Here is a 13,582-nt window from a genome sequence, read left to right on the forward strand (position 1 = left end):
AGTTGTGATGTATTATTTTTTCTTTTATTTTTTATAAATTTACGTCTTGCATTGTGATGTAACAATAATATTATTTATTTTACCTTTTTATTTATTTTGTTTGTTAATTTATTATCAGAATTTAAAAAAAAAAAAAACCTAAGTGCTATAAAAATATTTTTTTAAGTTTTAAAGTCTTTTTTAAAAAAAAAAAATTTAAACCCGGATTAAATCCGGTTATAATCCGGATCCAAATTAAATCCGGATATCCGGATTGAATCTGATTATCCAGATTTAATCTTTTTGTAGCTAGAATAATTTTATAAAGTTATTTTTATATAATCTTTTTGTAGTTAATATATTTTGCAAATATATAAAAGTTTTTCGTTTCAATAATTAGGCCTGCCATTCCATTTAAGTTTGTGGTTGGGGAATGCCAGATCAGTCCACGAGAAACACAGCATCTTCCCATTCTAGACAATCCTTTGCATACATCGATTCTAAATTCAACAAAATTTCTGTCAGATGAAACTCCTCAAATACAAAAGCATATTTAATAATAAAAGAAAAGCTCAAATTGAACTACGAAATGCGTACAGTAGTAGTACAACGGAGTATTAAATTACAGAAGATCAGGCATATCTGCCGAAACAAACATGATTTAACTACAAATATACAATTAAAACAAACAAATGGCACATGGAGAAAAAGTGCTGCTTCTTCATAGCTCCTGCCACTTAAACAATAACATGGGGAGGCTTCTTCTAGGCAGCAACTCCATGCAGATCCCAGAGCTATATGTTTACTTGAATGCACCCTGGCTCTCTTCTTTTCATTTACAAAGAAAGGTGGTGATTGATGCCAAGATACTCCTCTAAGCGCGCGCCCCCCCCCCCCCCCCCCCCCCCCCTTTTTTCCTTCTTTTTCTCTCCTCATGGCCTACAGATGTTCAATCGTGCCGCTTTTGAGTCTCTCCATTCGGGCTTGAAGCCCAGACAATGCTTTCTCGTCCATCGGAAGCACACCACTCTGCACTGCATTATCGGAACCAGTGCGGTCTGATGCATGGGGAATCTGGCTAGAGAGTCCATGGTTTAAGTTGTCATTCATGGACATGAGTGGCTTGCTTCCGGTGTCTGGATTCCCAGCAGCTGCTGCTAATTGCATGCTCCTCATCCTTTCTCGAATTGCATCCAATGTCCCACTCGTTACTGCATTTTCCAACAGGATTTTCACCCTCAGCTCTTTCTGATTACAAGAACAAATTCCAAGAATAAAACAAAAGGCATAATCACTAACAATATATTACCTCCAGTTACAAATCTTTCATTTCGTCGGTCGCTCAATGAGTTCTCAGATGTAAATCCCCTACAAGAAAGGGGATCTAGAGCCCTGTTGTCTTCATTATATGATGATGGTGGTAGACTAAAGTTTGTTGGATCAGATTTGACATTCAATGTTTTTCCCTCATTTAAAGCATTTGCATGCAAAGGAGAAAGAGGCGCAAAATCAGGGGAAGAAATAGTTAAGGATGCTGGAGGAGGGGTTGACATCGGTAAACTCGAGGGAGTCCTTCCAGCAGCTGCATTCTTCTCCATCTGCAAAAAGGTAAAACCAAGATTATAGATTCTCATTCACTTTCAATTGTTTCCGTCTGTGAACAGGTGCACGTGTAAGCAAACACATGTCGGTGCACCTACATATGTTATTTGATAATTTTCCTTAGGCTGTAATTATAAAATTCACCAGCAAGGACAATGCTACAAAACCTGAGATAAACCATCTCTAATGTAAGTGCGAAATGCCTCACTAGCATTTTGGAGCTGAGAAAATATGTCAACCTGAAATAAGAATTACAAATACTTTAACAAGGTAATCAAACAAATGGAGCTAAGCTAAGCAGGCACTGTAACTGACTTTTGATTCCATTCGACGAATAAATGGATAATCAAGCATACATGTTCCAAACAGAAACAACAAAATCAATTACTTACCTTTGGGTATAATTGAGTAATGCGGTATAGCTCATATAGACCAATGGTGCATGTTTGCTTATCGCCAATTTTCTTGAATATGGCAGCAAGTTCTTGCTGTAAGAGAGAAAATAAAATATTAAAACAGTTGATTTTTTTTTTATAGGTAAAATATTAAAAAAGTTGATGATAATGACAAATGAATAACTGAATGGTAAGAACTGGAAATAAGCAAATTACTACCTTCAACTGGGAATCAGCAGAATGTGTGCCAGATGATGGATTGTTGGCTGTTGAATCACCCCAATGAGTTTGACCCCCAGGCCCTGACGAGGTCAACATTCTTGCTGCAGCTAAAGTCTGCAAAAGAGTACAAAAACAGGTCTTCTCCATCCAAAATGAATTGATCAAGAAAGCACATCCTCTAACTGGATAAATACCTCAAGATTAAGATCAATGTAGGCAAGAATAATTGGCTGAGGTTTCATATCTATAGGAACCATAGATAGGTGGCCCTTTATTGCAGCTCCACGAAGCTTCACAAGTTCATGCAGGACAGTTTTGACCATACGTAATGGTTTGTCATCAGCACCAGCTCTATCATAAATTTATATTTTAGATGGAGGGAAATGGAGACAAAAGTAGTTCATATAGAGTAAAGAGAAGAGGATGAAAGTTTAACTGCAGGCAAAAAAATATATTGCAAGAAGCATACAAACACAAACATAGATACACACCAAACAACATAAAAGTTAACCGAAGCCTTCTTCAATATAAAGGATAACCGATAAAGCAGATTACCTCCTCCTGATTTCTTCCATCCCCAAGTCCTGCAGGTATAAATGGATGCTCTGAAGAACGCGATCAAGATCCACATCATATATGGTGCTTTGTAGAACCTGTACCATATGGGAAAAATAACTTTTTTGATTGGTAAACAAATTTTTATTGATCAATAGAGTAGAGAAGAGCCCAAGTATACGGGACACGTATAAGAGCAATGCCTAAGCATGCTAGTTTTGGGAAAAATAACCATGGCATATCCAACAATATCTGACCGTAATCAGAAAAGGCACCAAAAACACATGCAAAAGCAATGCTTCATCCATGGGTAACAGGTTACCCTCTACCTTTGGCTACATCCATATGATCTCAACAACCCGACTCTTCTAACAATTTTGTTTTATCAGTAAACAAGAATTTATTGTTCATATGGATTGGACCTCTTGTTGATGAAGTTGGGGATTCTGAAAAGCACAATGTTTCGCCTGGAAGGTTGGACCCCAATTTGTTTGACAATGTAGAGTTGTTAGATTTCTCATTTTCATCAATAAAGTCGGGGCAAATCAGGTTCGAGTTAAGCTTCCCGTTGCAGTTAGTCCTGAATGACTCTTTTAACAATTTTTATAGTCAGTCTCTTAAATATTATGAATGAAGCTTACTCTTCGCGAACTTGATTATCTTGCATACTAGTATTAAAACTCAAAAAATGTTAAAACTTATTCATGTTAGAAAAATCCAAGAAATAATAATAATAATATAAAGTGTCAATTGCAAGCAGCCAATCTACTTGAAATCAATTGGTGTTAGGAAAGGTACACTCAAGTTTTTTATGGCACATTTGACATCCCAACCTACAGTTTTGTTTTAAAAGTGGTCGAAGGGAGCATTATTGTGGACACGCCCTAACGATGATCCTCCCGCACACTAACCAATGACGTTTGGCCCTGATACCACTTGTTAGGCTATGAGCTAACCATTGGTGTCAGGAAAGATATAAGTTTTATTATAGCATTTGACACCACATTTTTCAGGTCTGAACAATCGCAGGAAACAGTATTGTGGACACACCCCAACACAGTCATTAAGGAGGACAAGCAATTAGCAATTTCAACCATGTGCAATGTCTAGTAACTGTCCAGTGCAAATGGTTTCTTAAAAAGGACAGTGCAGTCTACGAACAAAACTACGGCAGTTTTAACATTAACTGTGACATCTTTGATTGTTTTATTTTTATTTTTTCTTTGGGAGTATTTAACTCATTAACTGCAATGTACTATATCCAGTCACAAGAATTATGGAACCACTTGAATGTAAATGAAAGCATTGTTAGACCTTCTGTGTATGTGCATAACAGATTACCCTTACACAGAAGATGAAAAAAACAAAAGGATTCTAAAAAAAAAAAGTACTTGAAATGAAAAGTTACCTTTGTAAGTTTGATTAAGCATTTGACTACCAAATCAGAGAACTTCTGATTTCTGACAGCAAATGACTCATTTGATGCCGGTGAAGGCCATCTTGACGGATCCAACGGACACAAGAGATTAATTAGAACAACAAAGGATGAAGTTCGATCTGCATTATCCTGTAAATAAAACCACTTTACTAAATTAAAACAGATCCATTAAACTTACTAAAACATTAATGCTTTTTCAAATTTCAAGTAGATATTAACCAGAATCTTAAGCATCAACACGTTCAAAGCTTTCAAAAGTTGGCTGCCATCATCCATATGGGGAACCCTTTCATCCAAAAGCCAAAGCAGAAGCTCAGTGATTAGACCGTCAAGAGTACTCTCCTTCACAGCATAAGCAAGTCTTTTATTTTGAAATGTCTGAAGAAAAGTTCATATAATTAGTATTTCGTAACAAAATAATTATTTGATGCGAAGTCTGATTGCTGAGGAGAAACACAGAGGACAAAATCATTTTTTTATAATTAATAAGAGATTTTATTACAAAGAGCCTAAGCCAAAAAACTCAAGGTATTAAAGAAAAACCCTAAGTTCTCCCATCGAGCATTTTCTATCTTCAAAGCACCTCCCATTCCTCTCTAACCATAAGCACCACATCAAGCACGAAGGAATCATCTTCCAATGGCAACAATATGTTGTCTCCCCTCAAAACCTTTCCAACATGCAGGAAGAGCCACCATATGCTTAGGCATCACCCAAGCAATACACGTCCTACCAAAAATCTCATTCCACAACGAGAGCTACATTTGGGTAGTGAGAATACCTGAGAAGTGTTGAGAATGTTTGTGAATAGTTATGATTAGAAATTTAAGTGGGTTTGTGGGTCCCATTGAGAGTATTTTGAGTTGTTTGGATGTATGAAGTATGCTGAGTTGTTGACTTTTGGATAGATAATTGAAAAAGGTGTGAGTCCCATCAATGATTGATTTTTTTTTAATGATGATAGAATGTTTGTGAATAGTTATGAGTAGAGATTGAAGTGGGTTTGTGGGTCCCATTGAGAGTATTTTGAGTTGTTTGGATGTATAAAGTATGTTGAGTTGTTGACTTTTGGATAGATAATTGAAAAATGTGTGGGTCCCATCAATGATTGATTTTTTTTAATGATAATTTTATTTATATATAATAGTGACAAATATTATAGTGGAGAGACTTTGGTATGAAGATGGTTCACTGTGTTTGGCATGTGGAGTATTTTCATCAGTACGAGAATACTTGGAAAGTGTTGAGACCTTCGCTACCCAAACACAGCCGCCTCACAATGAAGAAAAAGATGGTTAACAGATTCACCATCTTTCTTACACATGAAGCATCAATCTACTACACAAAGTCCACGCTTTCTTAAGTTATCCATGGTGATAATTTTTCCACGACACCATCTGGGCCCGGAGCCTTGTCCCTTGCCATTCCTCTAACCACATCAAGTTCTTCTTCTTCTTCAAAAGCTCTCTCCAACCATTCTGCACTCACCTGGTCAATGGAATAAAAAATCAGCCCATCTAACTTAGGTCTCCAAAAGTATTCTTCCCTAAACCGCTTCTCATAAAATCTCACAATATGTTCCTTGATGGCCACTTGATCCGAAAGAATATTATCACCTTCATGAAGGACCTCAATAGCATTATTTCTTCAATGAGAATTCGTCATTTGGTAAAAAAAATTGTACGCTTGTCACCTCCTTCAACCAAATAACCCGAGATTTTTGCCTCCAAGAAATTTCCTCCATTAGAGTGATATTCTCTAATTTAGCCACCACCCCTTTTTTCTCTCCATTTCCTCACAGGATATATCCCCTAAAAGCTCTCTATCCTCCTAACACTGCAGCTGTTCCAAAAGATGCTTCCTCTTATTTTCCATGTTCCCAAACACCTCCGCATTCCATTTCTTTGAATCTTGTTTTTGAGCTTTGAGTTTTCCAGCCAATATAAAACACGGATACCAAAACAAATTGGGATTATGATCAGAACAAATGCTCAGTAACCTTTTCTTACTCAAATCAGGAAAATAAGCTTCCCAAGAAGCCGATACCAAAACTCTGTCCAGCCTACACCATGTCCTTCCATTGGACCACATAAAATACCCACCCGCCATCAGTAAATCAATCAAATCTAACTCGAAAATCAGATCTGAAAAAACAGTCATAGCATGAGAGAAGTGAAAATCCCCCACTCGATCGCTAGGAAACCGAGTGATGTTGAAATCCCCTCCAAAACACCAAGGAAAATCCCACTAGCAGCAAAGGCCCGCCATTTCATACCAAAAAATTCTCCTACTACTATCCAAATTAGGACCATAAACACCTGCAAAAGCCCGTTCAAATCCATCATCCACATTCTTAAAATGACAAGCCAACAAATATTCTCCCACATAATGTTCTATCAACTCCACAACCCTCCTATCCCACATAACAATGATGCCTCCCAAAGCCCCATTCGAAACTAACTCAACCCACCCCACACAATGACAGCTCCACAAACTATTAACAATTGATTGATTAACAAACTTCAGCTTGGTTTCCTGAAAGCATATAACATCAGCCCTCCACTTACGAATCAAATTCTTCACCTGGAGACGTTTTCTAAAATCATTAAGCTCCCGAACATTCCAAGAAATAATCTTAGGTTTCATTGATAACAATTGGAAGCCCTCTCCTTGCCTCTATCGCTGAAGGCACTTCCTCCCCTAGCGTTATAGTTAATGGAGCACGACAATCTCTTCAATTCCCTCTACTATTTTGAAGCGGATCTAGCCAAAGATGGTTGACCAGCCTCAATAGCTATAAGGAGAGCTCTAAATTGTTCCTCAAATCCGTCACATGAGATTCCCACACAATCCTTGATTTCATCCACCTTTCTCAATGCTCAATCAGAGGATTTATTGGTCCATTCAATTCTTGGAGGAATAGAACACAACGGATCAGGAGCAAAATCCTCATCTGATTCAAACAATTCACTAGATTTGCTATCCTTAGAACCTTCCCCTCACCAAGAACCAGCTGTAAATCTGTGTTATTTAACTAGGTACATGAGACCCCATAATCAAACTTCTCAGCAGACCCAGGAGCATACACCCTCAACCCCTCACCACAATCTACCTCCTCCACTACCACACCTCTACCACCTGCTCAACACCACCATTGCATAACTGCAAAGATGACAATGACTGCACCAAACCCTCTCTACTCTTCTCGAGGTGAAAGTCATCCTTCAAAACCACGGGATCTGAAGAAAACGTCTACCTTCCTTTCGCTGGAGAATGACTCGCTGTCAAAGTACCCCCAGAAGAGTCACCTACTGTCGTCGACCCGTTCTGTGTTGATGACCCATCCATAGGAGAGACGTCTTAGGTCTGGGTTGGACCGCCACACATGGTGGATTCTTAGATCTTTGTTGTTGAAGTGTCGTTGTAGAGGAACTCAACGCTGGATTACCCCCAGAAGATTCGACTACCGCCGAGAACCCATTCTGTGAAGTCGAAACATCCATCAAAGCCGTCGAACGCTTGGGCCGAGCCACCATTCCTACCGGGCTTTTGGAATTCCGCTGCCCACATAAAGGCTTAGCCCTCCATTGAACAGGCCTAGTTACTGCCACTGGGCCTCTGCCCAGCCCAACTCCCTTCTTAGCATTAGAAACCAAAGCGCCAAGCAACACCCCCATAGCCTCAACCTCTTTAATACCCACAGAAACCTGGCCCAGGCCCTCATCTACTTTCTTCAACAATGAATCCAGCCTCTCCTTCCAGCCAATAAGCCCTACCCAAACATGCCATAGTGACCCTTCAACTTCTCCAAATCTCTGCAACACCACGGAAGGGCCATCAGCTCCGCCATCAAGATGATTCTGCCAAGATACAACATTCACGCTATCCTTCCTATTTCTTCCTTCCATCACAGGCTCATTTTCCCTCTGATTTCCAATTCCATCATTCTGGGCGTAAACCAGAATACCCATACGCTGGCTTCACCAATGCCGACGAGTATGAAGCTTCACAATAAGAGGTAACACCTCTGTTAAAAGTGGCCGAGATCACCTCTTTACCTATGAATCCCGAGAAGCACCACCACTGTTTAAATCAACTTTGATTTCAGGAGCTAAAACAGAGGAATTAGAACCTACCATCTCTCTCAGTTTCCTCACAAAACCAGCCCATCCACTCCCTTTCCACCCTTCAGGAATCACAATGATACCCTTCCCCATTCCAGTGCCATACTCAATCAACTTCACAAACCTCCCATACGAATTTTGACACCTTTGAACCAAGAAAACTCTATCTCCCTCCCTTCTAGTCTGGTAAGATTCCATTTTTCCTGAAGACCTCAAACATTCCTCCACCACCTTAGCCATCCAGACAACCATCCCTCCACTAAGATAAAGGGACTTCGTCAACTCCCTACTCTTCTCAGAGATACAGAAAAAGTTGCCACCTTTCCTGCTAAACACAAACAACTTAACTGCTATCCAAAATCTACGTTCCATCTTCACCTAACTAAGGAAATATTACCAATCCCCAATAAGAAATAACTACAAAACCTAGACATACAAAATGAAGAGCATAAAGCAAAATGTAATGCCAGTTCAAATGGTAAACCTACCTGCATGAGCGTGTTCAGGACATATTTGCAAGACCTTGATGAAGCTCCCGTCAGACTGAAGTCGAAAGTAGTTGCCACCTATGAGAGAGAGAGAGAGAGGACACAAACATATAACATTTTTAAGACTATATTTGACTTCATAAACAATATTTATTGCTATTTGACAGGATGAGAGAAATGAAGTAGAAATGAAGGGGGTGCAGGTGCAATTAACATCATTATAGAAATCCGTAATTGCCTTATTTGCTAAGCATGAAACCAGCCTATCTGCATCCTTCACGAGTTCTTCCATTCCACTGCCATCTGGATCACTAGTGGCCTGTGCCAGCTCATGACACACAACTTTCATTCCTTCAACAGACTGCAGCAGATGCATATGTCAGAGCTTAGAACTTGGATTACACTAACTTTTTTTTTTTTTTGATAAGTTGGATTACACTAACTTGCGTACATATACATAAATGAATTGCAAGTCTGAATTTTTTAAGAGAAATGCCCCCAAGAGGATAACCACAGCTTAGAAAGAATTGACACCAGGCATAACTAGGGATCTCAAAAATGGATCCTTTATGAAATATGAGGTCACACATCCAGCATGTTAGCAGATAGAACAGGTAAAATTGACATGGCACACAAACCTGAAAAAACCCATAACATTTAATTTTATACATAATTTGTTTACAGTTCAGTTGATCATAAAATAAAGATGAAAAATTCTGGATTGGTTGTTATGCTAATTACAAATTCAAAACTGATGGTAAACACAATACACACGTGCAAATACTCCAGAAACCTCCTTAACCCCAGACCTAGCCAAGAAAGAGAAGTTCCACTTGGGAACAGAAGATCCTAGAAGTAAATCGACAACTAAAAATAAGCATAAATAATTTTAATAGGAGACAGGAAGCAAAAAACTAGAAGCAGAAGCGAGCCAAACAAAAAGAACCATCAAAGTAAAAAACATCTTAAGATTGTGCATTATGTGCTCCATTCCTTCATTTCATTTTTCTTTTTAATAGAGAAACATTTTTAATTTTGCAAATCAAAATCAAATAATGATTTTTTTTTTTTATATAGTTAATAAGAAATTTTATTACTAAGAATAGGCAAAGCCCAAATACACAGGATGTATACAAATGAAATACCTACTACACACTAGAAAGCAAAAAAGAGGCTGATACAAATTCTGACAATTTCATCATACAGAAAAATCATATAATGAAAATAAATTTCCAAAATGAATTAATCAACACATTTGTGACAAGCTTATCACAGCACGTGTGTCAACATGCAAAAATGATAATGTATCTTAGTTTAGTGGATGATGACTCCCCAAATATAAGCTCACCTGCTCAGGTGAACCAAAGGAAATTATATCCAATGCTTCATTCCATTCTGTGGGGCCATTGGCACTAGCAAGAGCATGGGGCACCAAGTGTTGGTCCATGAGAAGTTCAGTATGACCATAGTTTTTCCTTGAACTGAGAGACATTAGTGCCATGACATAAATCACTGTACCAAACAGAAAAAGGAACTACAAAAATTACAGAAGTTGGAAGTATGTATTTTACTTGGTAAGTATGGGGCCTGAAACAGATCGTAAAACTTCCCCACTTTGCTCTGCTACATCAGACCTGGTAATCAATAGAGGAAGGATGTTGAAATTTCAAATGAACCATGACTAGAAATTCTCAGTTTAGTACTTTTTTCTACTTTCAAAAACAAGAAATTTAATACTCCAGCTTAATTAAAATCCCATCTCAGCTCCATAAGCATCAATAATGGACATTAAAGGGTTCCTATAGAAAAATGTAAACGCCATCTATTAACCATCCAAATGAAACCTCAGTTTAGATTTGTAAGAATTGTGAAAAATAACATCATCCCTTCATTTCATTACCCTTTTCATTAATCATTATGATAAAGATGACCACAAAGCAGGAATTTCGAAAGCTGATTAATCTCAGTTCAACTTCATAAATTCACCATCATGATGCAAAATATGGAAGATTAAAAGCATAAAAGAGCAAAAACAGATTATGCGGCCAATGGCATAGATATGCATATGACAATTATTTTTTTATAAGTAAAATGGTTGTATTAAGATATGCATATGACAATCATTAAGAGCAGAACAAACCCGTTTTCCATGACAGAACGCCTTAAAGAGGCTCTAGCTTCACCAGGCCTGCCTTCCTTCTTCTTTTCCATCTCTCGGACCTGATAAAATGCATCCTGGTAAATGTACAGGAACAGAAACAGGGCACATCATAAATATAAACCCACCTTCCACTTGAATCTATCATCTAACATGCTTTTCTGTGCATCTGTTAGCTTCCCGACATATCTCCATATATCGTCACCTAAAAAATGGAAATTATAGAAGACTTCTCAGCAACAGCCAGACAGAAGCAGAGAGGAGAAGGAACACTGAAATCCTCAAGGCATGAGTTGTATACATTATCAAAACCTATGATAAACCATAACTGGTATTTCAGTTGTAGCAAATATGACATACCAAGAATCTTATAACCCATAGCTAGAGTATTTAATGCAGCTTTCCTAATTTCACCATCCCGTTCTGCTGTCAAGCTTGCAACAACTTGCAATGATTTTAATTGTCCGCTAATCTGTTGAAATGCGAATAGAATTAAGTATGCTAAAAATTGAAAATAATATTAGTAGTAGTAGTAGCAGTAGTAAGGTAATAAAACACAAGAAACAAGCCAAAATCCTCTACTTCTACCTCAGCTCCATGATGATCAATGATGAATCCAATGAGATCAACACACTCTATCCGAGTACGATTGTTCTTTGATCGCAGACCCTCCAAAATATAAGGAAAACATTTTGACGCAGAATATAAGTTTACAATTTGTTTAGTCAGCTCCCGAATTTTTTCTCGTAGCTTCTCAATGTTATGCCCCGACTGCATCATAGCAAAAATGTAAGTAACTTCAACCATAACCATTTTATACTGCACCTAGCATCACAAAGTTTGAAGCAAAAGAAGAATAATAACAACAAAAAATATATATATTTATTTATGCACCCCAATCTATCCACTAAAAATATAGAACCTTTTCTGTTAAGCATGGAAGAAAGATGGCCGCTTCAGACTCGCTCAAAGAGTAGGCCTCATCCTTCAGAGTGTCAAAAAGCTTGGGAAGAAATTCTAGTACCTGTACTGTTCAACAGAATGTTATATTTACATACCTGCAGGAACAAACAATGAAAGGAACAATGCACTGTAAAAAAAAACGAATATACACCACCTTCAGCAGGCATGTTGTGTTTGATTTACAAAACTGCAACACAAACCACCTCAGAAGTATATCCAGAACTTCAATAATTTCCTTTGCTACAGAAGGAAGTGCCTAAAAAATTTATAGAAGATTCATATAAGACAGAGCTTCATATACTTTAATTGAGTTCGTGCGCTCAAGGACAGAAGAAAGCATAACACCTTCTGCAGAATCTCAAGCCCATCCACTTGCTTCTTAAAATCTGTACTTAGAAGCCGCCTATGCAAATCCTCTCTGAAGTGCCTCATCATATCATTCTACATCAAAGGCAAGTCTCAAAGATCTTCCACAACTTGGTGATAATGGAGGAAACATATATACCCTTCAATAAACAAACTTCATTAAGAACATAAAATTACACGGGGAACACTATCCAGGTACAAACCTCAAGATCTTGAATCTGTTCTAGCCGTGGCTCTTCAAACTTGAACCTACGAACTACCATTCTCTCCCGATCCTCCTGAACAAGAGCCATTCCAAATGAAGCAGATTTATAAATGCCATAGATGTTATAAAAGCTTATACTATCAAGAATTCCTCTGAGATACCTTATTTGAGTCCTTAACATTTAATAATGCCTGTGACTGGACAGCTATATCTTGAACAGGTATTAGTGGCTCGGTCCTTGAACCCTTTGTCATGGCTCTCTTTCCAGACCATGAAAAATATAATCAATTTATGCATTAAATTCCAAAAAAAATGTAACTAAGGCAGAATAATATACCGAAGACAGAACTTTGTTCCCATGCTTCATTACACCATTTGAAGTAGATTTTCCTACCCTTGAGCTGCTTTTAAGCGTTGGACCCATTGACATCGCTTTTGCTGATTCAAATGGTTCTAAGAAAAAACAGTTTATATTAGCATTGTGCATAACCAATCAAAAAATATAATTAGCCAAGTTATTGGCAAATCCACCTTGAAAAGACCCATAAGGTTTCAGTCGTTCATGAATAATAGCCAAAGCCGGTCCATGTATATCTCTGAGAACTTTTTCAATCTGAACAAACCATAAAATCAAGAAAATGTTTAGGCACCAATCATATTTCAGATGAATTGGAAAAAGGCACCATAATTTATCTAGCAGACATACTGCCTCTTGTCCAGTAACTCTCAAGATTTCATTAATGCAAGCCTCTGCCGCTTTTCGAACATCTGACGATTTATCCTAAGAAATATTGGCAGAAGTTGTAATCGGAAGTTGGCAAAACAAAAATTACTATGAACTATTCTTTTCTAAATTAACTATTACCATCATAGCAGAACAAGCCGGTTTCAACAGATGTACCCCATCAGAAAAATCACTTAATCCAGTGAGTTTCCTTGACAACCAATCAAAAAGATCCTTACGCCCTTCTACCCCAATCTTAGCGTCCATCAATGCTGCTGTAACGTAAGGAACCTACAAAAAAGTTAATGTCACCTCACCTGACCCTGAAGCAACAAACTTTCAAAACACCAGATAACGGTCGGT

At 37.9% G+C, this 13,582-nt stretch overlaps 1 protein-coding gene across 1 annotated transcript in view; it reads right to left on the minus strand.

Annotated features, from left to right (window-relative positions):
* Positions 1 to 519: 519 nt before the first annotated feature.
* The window catches only part of LOC109001777 (protein MOR1-like), a 36,132-nt gene continuing 23,069 nt past the window's right edge, over positions 520 to 13,582 (minus strand). The window contains exons 29-54 of the mRNA XM_018979181.2: positions 13,361 to 13,510; positions 13,202 to 13,276; positions 13,027 to 13,108; positions 12,833 to 12,948; positions 12,657 to 12,755; positions 12,494 to 12,568; positions 12,270 to 12,365; positions 12,079 to 12,180; positions 11,884 to 11,985; positions 11,550 to 11,732; positions 11,322 to 11,433; positions 11,090 to 11,166; positions 10,944 to 11,023; positions 10,375 to 10,437; positions 10,152 to 10,284; positions 9,042 to 9,164; positions 8,804 to 8,881; positions 4,411 to 4,569; positions 4,162 to 4,320; positions 2,754 to 2,851; positions 2,393 to 2,549; positions 2,196 to 2,312; positions 1,974 to 2,069; positions 1,749 to 1,820; positions 1,289 to 1,577; positions 520 to 1,190 (exon numbers count right to left, since the gene is read on the minus strand). Coding sequence (XP_018834726.1) covers positions 919 to 1,190; positions 1,289 to 1,577; positions 1,749 to 1,820; positions 1,974 to 2,069; positions 2,196 to 2,312; positions 2,393 to 2,549; positions 2,754 to 2,851; positions 4,162 to 4,320; positions 4,411 to 4,569; positions 8,804 to 8,881; positions 9,042 to 9,164; positions 10,152 to 10,284; positions 10,375 to 10,437; positions 10,944 to 11,023; positions 11,090 to 11,166; positions 11,322 to 11,433; positions 11,550 to 11,732; positions 11,884 to 11,985; positions 12,079 to 12,180; positions 12,270 to 12,365; positions 12,494 to 12,568; positions 12,657 to 12,755; positions 12,833 to 12,948; positions 13,027 to 13,108; positions 13,202 to 13,276; positions 13,361 to 13,510 — 3,165 coding nt within the window. The 3' untranslated portion in view covers positions 520 to 918. The remainder of the gene's footprint in view (positions 1,191 to 1,288; positions 1,578 to 1,748; positions 1,821 to 1,973; positions 2,070 to 2,195; positions 2,313 to 2,392; positions 2,550 to 2,753; positions 2,852 to 4,161; positions 4,321 to 4,410; positions 4,570 to 8,803; positions 8,882 to 9,041; positions 9,165 to 10,151; positions 10,285 to 10,374; positions 10,438 to 10,943; positions 11,024 to 11,089; positions 11,167 to 11,321; positions 11,434 to 11,549; positions 11,733 to 11,883; positions 11,986 to 12,078; positions 12,181 to 12,269; positions 12,366 to 12,493; positions 12,569 to 12,656; positions 12,756 to 12,832; positions 12,949 to 13,026; positions 13,109 to 13,201; positions 13,277 to 13,360; positions 13,511 to 13,582) is intronic.

Source organism: Juglans regia, chromosome 8 (genome assembly GCF_001411555.2).
Source record: "Juglans regia cultivar Chandler chromosome 8, Walnut 2.0, whole genome shotgun sequence".
In the NCBI taxonomy this organism is placed as follows: domain Eukaryota; kingdom Viridiplantae; phylum Streptophyta; class Magnoliopsida; order Fagales; family Juglandaceae; genus Juglans; species Juglans regia.